At 39.7% G+C, this 13,122-nt stretch overlaps 1 protein-coding gene across 1 annotated transcript; it reads left to right on the forward strand.

The window, feature by feature from the left end:
• Window positions 1–16: 16 nt before the first annotated feature.
• LOC139455653 (uncharacterized) lies at window positions 17–6,660 on the forward strand. The gene is made up of 2 exons (XM_071237210.1): window positions 17–227; window positions 4,147–6,660. The coding sequence occupies exons 1-2, from the start codon at window positions 148–150 to the stop codon at window positions 4,787–4,789; spliced, it is 723 nt and encodes a 240-aa protein (XP_071093311.1). The 5' UTR covers window positions 17–147; the 3' UTR covers window positions 4,790–6,660.
• Window positions 6,661–13,122: the final 6,462 nt, after the last annotated feature.

Below are 13,122 nucleotides of genomic sequence, written 5' to 3' on the forward strand. Positions count from 1 at the left end.
AGAATACAAACTGTGATCACATTTCATTTTGTTTTTCATTGTAAATTCACTTTTTCTCCCGAACAGTGAAGCCGACGAAGTTACCGGTACCTTCAGCCAATCAAAAAATTCCGCGAAATTCACTGCTGAACTTTTGCGAAAAGTGTCATGGCTTCACTTGTTGCTGATTACGGAAGCGAGGATGATTTGTCAGAGAACGAAGGTCTGGGGGACGAAGAATGTCAGACGTAATATCCCATTTTGAGTCAGCTAAATAAAGAGAAGCATCCATAAAACTTTGATAGTAACATGACACCGCTGATTACTGTTAATTTATGAATGTATTTGATCGAGCACTTGTCCCACGAAAATAGGGAACTAGGGCCTCTACTATCCGAAGCGCATCACGCATTAATACTGATGTGTGCAAGCTCAGATGTGTCACTTGCATTTCAGATATTTGTGTGGGACTGTTGTGCCGGACCGGACTCGCCTTTTGTTGTTATGATCGGTGCTACAGCATACCATAGATATAGATTAGAGAAATTGCCGTGTTGATTTTAACTTGGGGAAAACATTAACAGAAGTGTTAATAAGTCTGAATAATGCAAGTTAGATAAATATGCCTCCTTTCTGTTAGCATGCAAGGGGTGTGCCCAGTAAAGTGGCCTCATGTTCTGTGTTACAAAGCTGACATTTTTAGCTCATATTGTTAACCCTGAAATGTGGCAGGGGGAGAACCCCAGTGGTCTAAATATGTCTAATTTCAAAATATTTTAGGTGTTGATAAGGGGCCTTTGACCTATGGGGCCTTAGTTCATAGGGACTTCTGTCTCCTACGTCCCCTGAGAGTGAGGGTATATGTTGTGGGATTAAAGGTCAAGTTAACTGAAAAAAATTATTGCAATTTTATTGCTAATATTAATTTACCTCGATACATTTTGTCAAGTTCCGAGAGAGAAAATTCATATATTTGTGAAAAGTATTTAAATGTCAAAGCGAAAGTGCTGAAATCATATGCTCCGTAGTTGGCTTCCAATAATAACTATTTCGTGGGCATAGCCTAAAGCTATTGGTGTTGTGTGACAATCGTTTTCTCTGGCATAAGTTGTGACACGATAATCAAATGGATGAGCAGACCGAGCAAGGCCATGATGCGATTAAAAAATCAGAGGCGGTAGCAGGCAAGCTGGGCGCCGTCCCGATCGTTGAAATCTGAAAATCCAGGAACCTGTTTTAACCCCAATGAGGTCGGATTTGTTATATTTTGTATTGTCTGTTTTACGCTATTTCTCTTTCAAATTTAATTTTGGTCAAGTATTTTGTTATTAAGTATGCTGTAAAGTATTAAAATCTGCAAAGTTGCTATTTTGAGTTTACTTGCCCTTTAAGTACTGATTTTAAAAGTTCTTCATCAAAAGAACTGAATAAATTAATACCACCTTCCCATAACAACTGCTTTATGTCCCAGGTTACAACAAAAGATACTTTTTATAGGTATACACTCTTTACTGTTTCTGATATCAAGAACCGCTACACAGCAGATCAAAGATGCATTGCTAGGTTGAAGCTACACTAGGCTATTTTGTTAATCTTATTAACCAACACTTACCCATGAAAACCACTGGTGCTATCACAAAACTCAAAACTTCGTGAAAATTTAAGAGATTTCCGCAAGTAACACTTGATTAATTTGTTAAAAGTGGTGAGATAGTTGACCCAGGGAGCGGAAGTTCGGAGGTTCAATCAGCGGTCGTGTCAAACCAAAAGACATTAAAAGATGGTGCTTGTTGTTACCCTGCCTAGGGCGTGTCATTAAGGGGCTGAAACAAGGACTGGTCGGCTCGGAGTCAGTATACTGTGTCTGAGTGGAATATCCATGGTAAACTGCAACATGGTATCTCAATTGGCTAGCACTATAAAATCATCATTACCGCACACAAACGCACGCACACCACTATTTAAGTGCAATAATTGTGAATGCAACCTTAAACCCCATTTCACCTCACCTGGTGAGATAGCTTACCTATACTCTAACTTACAACTAACCTTGAGGATCATTAAAGGGTTTTTGATTGGCAAGTGGTGCCCAACCCTAAGGATAATGAAGGGGTATTTGATTGGAAAGGGGTACCTAATCTTAATGATCCAAAAGGGGTGCTTGATCAGAAAAGGGGTCCAAGCACTAAGGAGTTGGAGATAACCTACCCTAATGCAAACACAACTTACCCTAAGAATCAAAGATGCATGAGATAAGTGAAGCAGGCTCTCTGAGCAAGAGCAAGCAGCTCTATAGCCTGCAGCCAGAGCCAATCAGCATTATAAGCTTGTGCCCTAGTTAACTGCTCCTTGCCATTTTTAATTCCCACAGAGGTGATGGGCTTTCTGTGTTCTCTCATCGCTCCAAAGGCCCAAGATCGACACCCCACATGGGTACAGTGTGTCAAGCCCATTTCTTGTGTCCCTTTGCCATGATATTACTGGAATATTGCTAAAAGTGATGTAAAACAATAATAACTCATTGCCAACAATTTAGTATGATTTCTTTGATAGGCATTTCACTGCCCTTGTGTGTACACAGCAGGCTTCGCTACTCAAGTATACAATATCTACCCTACTGTATAAACATTGCCTCCTACGTGTATATATACTTGCTTACTGCAGACTGTAAATCACTTGCTTGATAACGGTGTTAGAACCTACTCCGAAACGTCGCTCTTAATTGTAATAAAGAAGTTGTTCATCCATAAATTCTTATCCTTACTGAATTTAGAATGATGTCAGCATGTTTTAGTTAAGAATACATGTACGGCCTTCTCACAAGACTATCGCACAGTTTGCTTTCATATCTTTGGATGATGTTCATAATGTCAACATAATCCTTACTATAATTCCTTTAATTTAGAAAAGTCAAAATTACATGTGTTTGAGGAAGATGTGAACTCAGTTAAATATTCAGATTCTGTTTTGTCTGTTCCATGTAATAGTGATAGTATTCACCCTGAAAAGAGACCACAGTTTTTGGCCATGATAAGTGACGATATAATAAAGGTTTATTAGACATTTATGGCTTTCTTAGGCAAGATCATATTTAGTGAATTTATTGAAAGACAAGGCCACCAGAATGCAAAAAGGCATTTATCAACAATAACGTTTAGAACCTGCAGTACTTAGGGCTTTGTACCCACATTAAGGTGACACACCGAAATAACTGGAATACTGTTCAACTCACTCACCCCTTAATCCCAGTCATGATTGGCACGTAAAGCTCTATTTGGTGTCCTCTTTGATACTGTTTGAATACTCTGTCTCACAGGGCTTTACCTTGACCTCCAGTAAATGAAGGTCCGTGCAGGCAATATGAGGGTCCTGTAAAGTAATGTGATGGTGTAGTATACTGTATGTTTTGATAATTATTTTAGAGTCAGGAATGAATCAATGATCATGTGGACAGTGGTCATGATTGATGGGTGAAATAACAGACACCCATAACTGCTCTTGATGCGCTGTAGCTACAATGAATATTACAGTGCTTCCCTCCGGACGCAGTTTATTCTTTGTCTACGTCCAATGTCAAGACTGGACACACATTAGTGTGTCACGTAAAATCCAATCTCATTAATATCAGATGTTAGTTCTCGCTTCCACTAAACAAAGACATCCCATTGCGGGTCACATCAGAATGACCTTTCATCTGACCAATTGGAGCATCGCTTATGAGATCATGAAAGTGACAGTTGGAATTTGATTTTTGATCGTGCACCCTCGAAATAAAAAACACAGGGTATTCTGAACGATAGTTGTGGGCTTTATGTCTGTATTCATACAGCCAAGACCATCCATTAGCCATTCCAGAATGTTCTTTGTTCAATTTTTAATTTTTTATCGAGTATGTGTCAGAATATGTTTCGAAGCGTAGTCACAAGTTTGAAACTTGTGCCGTAAAGCTTGATGAAGCTGCCTTCTGATTGGCTATTGTCCACTTCTTGTTAGTCATTCCATTGATCGGTTCGAGAGAGGTCAATCTGACGTGACCTGTAATGGGATGTCCTGAGAACTTTGTTTAGCGGTAGCAAGAACTAAGATCTGATTTTAATGAGATTGCATGAAACCTGCACTTACTCTTATAAATCAATCACCATGGTAACATTTACATTTCTCTTACAGAGACAAAGACACCAGAGATAGATACAATGCAAAAAACTTCTTGATAACCAATGATGACACTGACAGTGATGACTCGGACTGTAACCGTCAAGATGCAGCTGACTGTGCTTCCCAGGATGAGAAGGATCGTCTCCCTAACCCCCTCGAGGACAAACTCCCCACTCCTGATATCGGGCAGCAAGGGAGGGAGACTGTCACCTCTGTGTTCAAGAATCCTTTCGAACAGGCGGAACTTGTCAAGAATTCCATCTTAGAAAAACATGTGCGAATGACGGAAAAATTACCTGAAAAGGGAACTAAGCAGGTGTGTTGGAAATTCAAGAAAGGAAAATGTCGGATGGGAAAAAACTGTCGCTATTTCCATGACCAAGAGAGCGTCACAGGGCTTGTTGTCGAAACAAAGCTTGACGAAAATGAACCTCAGAAGTTGGGGCATAATCATAAACAATTGTATTTTGGGTCTGTTCACAAGATGCAAGGTAAAGCATTGGAACCTGAACCAGTCGATGACGACAACTATATGGCTGGGAAGAAACGGAAATCCAGAGTAGGGATGTCAAACGCTCTGGTTCCGCCTAAAAAAGCAATGTCGTCTTTGGAGAGGCAGCGGAATAGTGAACGACCTTGGACGGTCAACAAGTAGAAATTTAGGGTTTCAATTTTGAAACAACACAATTTAGTAAGAATGTTTTAAACTGAATTTTTCCAGTGTTTCATGAGGTATAAATCTGCCCTTTCTGAAAGTCGTTAATTGCCTGTTAATATCAGTCAAGGATATTTATTAATGATTAGGTAGTTGATGATTATTATTATTGTTGCTTTGTTGTGTCCAGGTTGTTTACCTTCAAAAAAGAAAGTGTTTTTTTTAGATTGATTCACTGCATATATGAAACCATTTAATGGTGATTAATGCAGATGTTCTTTCAATATCAGATAGAATCGAATCCTTATTTTGTGATTGGTTTTCTTATTTGAATTTTTAAAAAGAAGTTAAAACCGACTTTCTATCTGCATGCCTATATGGTAATAAAAAACTAGTATCTCAATCAAATCAGATCTTTTACTCTGATACAATACACAGCAGTCTCCATAGAAGATCGAGTCAGTTGAACTTTCTAGTCAGCCAATCGGTGTAGAGGCCTCCAAATCCTCAGTACTAGTACATTTGCATCAGCATATCTGATTTCTGAATCTTGAAAACAAAGTTAATTGGCATCTTTCAAAATGTAAATCACTAAATGGAAAAGGCAGCACCATTATGTTGTTGGGTATAATTTTTACACCCAGTTGTTTCTGAGTGCCATGGTGTCAAAGGAATATATACTTTGTTCTGTATAGGTATTTTTGGGTTAAAATTGAAAATTCTGAAACAAGGTGGTGAAAAAATGAGGCAAATCAAATTAGAAAGGTGACATCTGATTGACTGAAGAACTCACATGTCTTTCATTTAGAAGTTGAGAAGACCTATTGAGGTGCAGTTAGATCTTCGAGCAGAAAGGGATCAGAGTAAAATATCTGATTTTAATGGTATTGAGAAAGTTAGTATGAGAGGGTTGGAATGTGAACAGTTTAGAGGCATTCCACAGAATAAAATGACTACCCAACAGCATGGCATGTCTCTAGTTTTGTGAAGCAAACGGCATGGATTAGTAACGATATGTAGGATGTTGTAAGGTCTTAATGTCAACACTTCAGTCTTGCCATCATCATCATCATCATCATCATCATCATCATCATATGCAGGCCAATATTGTCAAGTTGTTAGAAGTGGGATAAAACACTACTTATCCATCTTCATCACCATCATATTCACTAGCAACTTCTGTTTTTGTTTTGTTTCACATAACATAAATCATGTTAAGTACAAAATATTATGCAATAAACAATATTATGGCAAGTCTGGTATTTATGCAGCCAGCAAGGAGTATCTTGTATTTCTGATGTTAGTTGTGTCCCTCCTGTGGGTGTTGACTACTGAAGCACAGAGCTGAGGGAATAAGTACTCAGTGTCATCTTGGAAACCCAGACACGCTGGGGAGAAGTTAGGGATTATTTAGTTTGGGGTAAGGTATTTACTGTTTAACAACACACAATGTTTGAGTCACCCGTCTCTGTTGAAGGACGTGCACAGGAAATATGGTATGCATGAAATATGTGTCCCATAAAGGGGATTTAGTGGGTCCCCTCAATAACAACAACTTGAGTTTGTGGCTCACATCCCACAAAGAATGATAATATCACGACTTGAAGTATGTGCATGTCCTCGATAAACATGGGAATCATGACGACTTGGTCACAAACTGTAATAGCCACAGGCTTTGGTCAAGTCGTGACGCCTGACCCTGTTGCCCAGTGACCAAGACAGTGTTGTCATGGTTATGGGTGGTAGGAGGACCTGCCGATGGAGTCGGCAACAGAACAACTAGCACTGTGATGAAGTAGGACGAGTTCTATGGATGAACAACTTCTTTATTACAATTAGTGCGACGTTTCGGTGTAGATCCTAACACCTTTATCAAGCAAGATCCTAACACCTTTATCAAGCAATATTGCTTGATAAAGGTGTTAGGATCTACACCGAAACGTCTTACTTCATCACTCCAACTTCTAAATGCCACTGAAAGAAGTTAGCACTGTGATGTTGGCTTTAGTATTGTTTTGTTTCTGAATTTTCTGTTTTTCTTGCTATATGTATGTAAAGCCTTCAAGTAAGTTTTTATTGCGAACCAAATATTCATAAGTTTTTGTTGAATAATGTAAACAGTTTTGATAGGGTTTAATGATGGTGTCATGGCCATAAGTCTAAGCCATTGCTGTTACTAGGTTACCACAGTGTCAAATGACAAACTACGAACCATACTCTCTGATATTTTAGTTTATGAGTCTCATCATGGTCCAGATTTGCCATAGACCATATGACAATTTGAAGAAGAATTGTGTTTGTATTCAACTGTATACAAACTCAGAGAAACAGTAAACAAACAAAATCTGTTCTGAAATGTCTTCTTGATTTTATTCATTTCCCCACCTGCACATCTTCCAAAGGCAAGGGAGTTAACTGACTGTAGAAGTCCAGTTTCCACCGTTGTCAAACTTGGCTGGAATTATCGAGTTAATATTTTGGATGCACAAACAAATCTATGCATAGTTCAATCAACATCAACATCCAGTTAGTAAACAGACATGCAGATTTCGGTCAACTGCTGGATTTGAAAAGCATGTGTACCGCCAACTCAGCTTCAGCAGATACTTTCCAAATCTTTTCATGTTTTTAATCAAGGTGCTCACATGATTTGATGCACTTCGCGATGTAAGACCCCTTTTACTACAACATAGATTTGGATAATCTATCAGATCATTTTGACTGGCCGCAGCAATATTGTTTTATGCAAATGCAAGTGATATGAGAAGTGGAATCATGATTGGTCAATAGGAGGGACATAGAAAGGTCATAACTTCGCAGTTGCCAGCCTAGTTCAGCAAGGTTGGAAACTGGACTTTTACAGCCTGTTAACTCTCTTGCCTCAGGAAGATGCCACATACCAACAAGAGATTTTATACCCTAAAATAAGTCTTGCTTAAAGGTATTTATTAAAATGAGACTGATAAACATCATATAATTTGAGTTGGCAAACAATGACTAGAATGAGGCTTGCTGGGTCGGCCTGGTACCTCTGTCAGGTGGATTGTAAGTCACATCATATAAGGGATAGTTTTTAATGCAATATACTAATGGAATACACTTTGTATCACAATCTTATAAATATGCAAATGAGGTCACTTATCAGAACTACTGTTAATCAATGCAATGCACACCTGGCTGCTAATCACTATACAACAAATATTCCAGTTCACTGTAGTGATATGGAAAATATGTGACCTTTACCTTTAGCATTGTTTACAATATGATATATTTATTCTGAAATTAATCAATGCATCTTTCAATACACATTCATGAAGACATCTACTCAACTTTAAGGTCAGGTTCACAAATTGCATGTACATGTTAATTCATGGCTCACAATTTTGATGTGTGCGTGTTTGATGGGAGGATGATATTCACATGTTTTTTAATGATTATTTTAGGTGCTAATATACACAACTTGCTAACAATGCTAACACAATGCCACATTGACCACTAGCTTATCTGTGCTGTTCTGTGGTTGACCACTAGCTTATCTGTGCCGTTCTGTGGTTGACCCTTAGCTTATCTGTGCCGTTCTGTGGTTGACCACTAGCTTATCTGTGCCGTTCTGTGGTTGACCACTAGCTTATCTGTGGTTGACCACTAGCTTATCTGTGCCGTTCTGTGGTTGACCCTTAGCTTATCTGTGCCGTTCTGTGGTTGACCACTAGCTTATCTGTGCCGTTCTGTGGTTGACCACTAGCTTATCTGTGCCGTTCTGTGGTTGACCCTTAGCTTATCTGTGCGGTTCTGTGGTTGACCCTTAGCTTATCTGTGCCGTTCTGTGGTTGACCACTAGCTTATCTGTGCCGTTCTGTGGTTGACCCTTAGCTTATCTGTGCCGTTCTGTGGTTGACCACTAGCTTATCTGTGGTTGACCACTAGCTTTTCTGTGCCGTTCTGTGGTTGACCCTTAGCTTATCTGTGCCGTTTTGTGGTTGACCACTACCTTTTCTGTGCCGTTCTGTGGTTGACCACTAGCTTTTCTGTGCCCTTCTGTGGTTGTCCACTAGCTTATCTGTGCCGTTCTGTGGTTGACCACTAGCTTATCTGTGCCGTTCGGTGGTTGACCACTACCTTATCTGTGCCGTTCTGTGGTTGACCACTAGCTTTTCTGTGCCCTTCTGTGGTTGACCACTAGCTTATCTGTGCCGTTCTGTGGTTGACCACTAGCTTATCTGTGCCGTTCTGTGGTTGACCACTACCTTATCTGTGCTGTTCTGTGGTTGACCACTAGCTTTTCTGTGCCCTTCTGTGGTTGTCCACTAGCTTATCTGTGCCGTTCTGTGGTTGACCACTAGCTTATCTGTGCCGTTCGGTGGTTGACCACTACCTTATCTGTGCCGTTCTGTGGTTGACCACTAGCTTTTCTGTGCCCTTCTGTGGTTGACCACTAGCTTATCTGTGCCGTTCTGTGGTTGACCACTAGCTTATCTGTGCCGTTCTGTGGTTGACCACTACCTTATCTGTGCTGTTCTGTGGTTGACCACTAGCTTATCTGTGGTTGACCACTAGCTTTTCTGTGCCGTTCTGTGGTTGACCCTTAGCTTATCTGTGCTGTTCTGTGGTTGACCTCTAGCTTATCTGTGCCGTTCTGTGATTGACCACTAGCTTATCTGTGCCGTTCTGTGGTTGACCACTAGCTTATCTGTGCTGTTCTGTGGTTGACCACTAGCTTATCTGTGGTTGACCACTAGCTTATCTGTGCCGTTCTGTGGTTGACCACTAGCTTTTCTGTGCCGTTCTGTGGTTGACCACTAGCTTATCTGTGCCGTTCTGTGGTTGACCACTACCTTATCTGTGCCGTTCTGTGGTTGACCACTAGCTTATCTGTGCCGTTCTGTGGTTGACCACTAGCTTATCTTTGTCTGTGGTTGACATTGGGAATAAGATCCTCCTGGCTGTTTTAATCTGGTGACTTGTACACAAATGGTGGTCACACCTGATATTAATATTGTTAATTGAGTTGTTACCCCACTCTTCTTTTAATGAATTTGTTATTAGACATTGTTCAGACGAATGACCACATATGTTATTTTCAATAAATAAACATTTACACCACTTTATTTGAAGCACACTTTTTTCCATTAGTATACATAATCTCAGTTTCAAAAGTTACTTGAGTGAAAGCATCCCTTAAACTTCAAGAGTAAGCATTATATAATTAATACCCTCATGAATTTCTGTATTGTAAATATCATATCAGGAGTAAAGTTGGATGATGCTTGCCAAAAACTAAAAGGACTAAAACTGGAGCTACACCAAAGTCAGTATTTGTAACTGTTTGTCAGCTGACTTTGTAAGATACCCACTTTTGTCACCCATGTTAGTCCTGGGTATATTGTCTCCACTGTATTATAATAAATACCCTGGACCCATATAGACTTAAACCAGGGTTCTAAATAATGATAATGAAGTCCTCATGTGAGCAAGTTTCCTTCATATACCGTATTTCATGTATTTGGCGCCCTAAGTGTCCTATCAAACTAGACCAATTGGAAAGTAATCTTCATATACGCCCCCTACTAAGACTGAAGTGCCTGTCCATACTTTCGTGTGAATATTACATATTTTTTTATAGATCAGAAAGAAGTATATAATGAAACTAAGTTTGTTTACCATCACTCGATCTCTGAAACCAAATTTAACTTGTGTATTGTTTTAATGAGTGCCACCTTTATCAATATTCTAAGCACCCATGGTATTACGGCGAATACAGGAATCAAATCGGACGACAGTTGTCATTGAGTATTATATCGTGGGAGTCAAATCCTGACGCTGACAGTCATTTACAGTTGTGCTTGACACATCTTCCAGAAAGACAAGTTGAGCACTGGTGATATATTCTTGTTTCCATCATGAAAGTGTAATGTGATTGGATGGCTAATTTTAGTGATAAAACAAAGCTGTTGTGGAAAACAGGTCTAGGGTGTATATCACAATTAAATTGATATCCTGGATAGTCAAGGACGATTGTATGATAAGATAACATAGTGGATTGTGTCACTTCTTAAGTTATATAGAATTATCATATATGATTATTTCATAATATATTGTGTGCTATCATCTACATGTTTGCATATGTATTTATTACACCCCTAAAAAGGTGGGGGTATATAGTTATACCAAGGAATACTGTCCCGTCTGTCAGATTTGTTTGCGACCTGCAAACTGGGTGCACACTTTTTATACCAATAGGAGAGGTGCAGTGCGAAGTTTGATGTCAATATTTGGATTTTCAGAAAAAATACAGCTATTTCTCAGTTTTTTACTTAGAATCTTTTTACTTTGTGCAACCTTTAACTTAAAAACTAAGTGCCAAGTTTGATTTTAATATGTGGATTTTCCCCGAAAATATGAATTTTTATGTTTTGAACTTTGAATGGTTTGTTTTACTTTAACATTTGTGTGACCTATAACTTGGGAACTACTTCATGGCTTTTTTCCAATTGGGGTTACAGTTATGAATTTTTAGAGAAAATATTGCTTTTTTCATGTTTTGAACTTACAACTATGTTGAGTGGAAGACGGGGGTATTGGTGAGCCCTGCTCACTCTCTGCCTTGTGGTAGTAGTTGTGAAGCTGGGAGATAAGCATTGTGTCTGTTGAGATTCGCAGATGTCACTGTGTATAGGATTCCCCAAGCATGTTGGGATTTTGATGTTTATGCACATTGCTACTGCATGCGTTATAGACACAGTGTCAAACATGCAGTGTATATAACAAGGGAATCGATTCTCGTTTTCCACAGGTGCTTTTGTTTACGACATGTGTCGGTGTGAGGAGCGATGTCCTTTATGCAATCTGCTTCAGTGATGGCATTATAACCTGGTCGTGTGAAAATGTCACAGCAAAATACAACATCATAAGTGAAACATCGGTGCACATAGATAGAAATTAATGAATTTTATCAATTTGCTAAAACTCCAGATCACTAATATATAAGCACCCACTTTCTTTGTTTATGTGTGTTTGACTTTTCGGGGTCATCGATGACCCAATCGTCAAGGTGCTGCAGTTTTATGTGTAGATATGCGTCCCTTGGTCACACCAGGAACTACTGATTGTAGGTTCAGATCTCAAATTCACATTGGTATGATCCATTGTATGCATGTCATTTCACTTAAGTTCTTCATTGCCTTGCTGCAGTACTTTTGCCAATCCACCTCCATTAAGCTGGCTTGTTGGGATATGACTGAAATGGGCAATCAGATATGGACCAGCTAGACCTCAAGTATGCATCAATGTCAATAAAAATGGTGGACAAACCCACACTTTGCCAGAGCAAAGGAGGCCAAGTCATGCATGCTGGGTTTCTCCCTCGACTCTATGATGATTGTTTGGAAGCACCCTGATTCTGACCCTCGCTTTGTCAGCAACATACCCATGCTTGTGGGTTCCACCAAGTGGTCACTTCAGGTCTTCCTCCCAGCTGACATGCATTGATAGAAGGGAAGTATTTCCCTCACTTTGTGTGTGGGGCATAAATAGGCAGCAAACTAACTCCGTGGTGTAGTGGATAGAGTGTCTGCCTGAAGAGCCAGTGGTTCGATTCCCTCGTCAGGTAACACCAAAAGATAGTTCTTGCTGTAACCCTGCCTGGCGCTCAGCATGAAGAGGATGAGATGAGGACTGTCTGACTCGGAGTCAGCATGTTGTGTCTGAGTGGGATATCCATGTTAAACTGTTCAGTGAGCTAGCACAATAAAACTGGTGTAAGTCTGGCCTAGTAAAAGCAACCACACATGTACTTAGCGTAAATGAAACAATCTTGAATCCCATTTTACCTCACTATTGTAAGATCATGGTGATTGCATTGAGGGAACAGAGAACAGGGAACAGAGATATTGAACTATGCATTTCCTGTACTGAGAACCCAGTTTGTTGTAGTGACAGGATTTAAGTGGTTATTTACTTTAGGGCGGACGGGCCTCCCAGCAATATGAGCTCTAGGGTGATAGCAAGTCCCAAGCTTTAACATAGGGTAGCCAAGAGGTTAGTGTGTTGGCTCATCGCACAGAGGATCTTAGTTTGATCCCCACACAAGTACAATCAGTGAAGCCCATTTCTGGGGTCCCCAGACAGATACTACTAAAGTATTAAACGCTATTATCAGTGCACAGTTATGATGCACATTGGAGCGGCCATTTGTAATCCTGACAAAGGTTGGGCCGCAGGTTGGTTTTTTTGTTTTCCTGTTGCTGCAGTGTTTTAAAGCTTCAGGTCCAAAGACAAGGAAGAATGTTGGGACTTATCATTTCTTGTATAATATGATTTGAGCATGTTTTTTT

The sequence above is a fragment of the Haliotis cracherodii genome, unplaced genomic scaffold, assembly GCF_022045235.1.
Source record: "Haliotis cracherodii isolate W230 unplaced genomic scaffold, xgHalCrac1.p SCAF_11, whole genome shotgun sequence".
NCBI classification, from domain to species: domain Eukaryota; kingdom Metazoa; phylum Mollusca; class Gastropoda; order Lepetellida; family Haliotidae; genus Haliotis; species Haliotis cracherodii.

Bases quoted from the DNA above. Each gene is read 5' to 3' on its own strand.
- LOC139455653 (XM_071237210.1), top strand. From the start codon at position 148: ATGGCTTCACTTGTTGCTGATTACGGAAGCGAGGATGATTTGTCAGAG. The intron at 228-4,146 runs GTAATATCCCAT...TTTCTCTTACAG, and splicing joins GGGGACGAAGAATGTCAGAC to AGACAAAGACACCAGAGATA.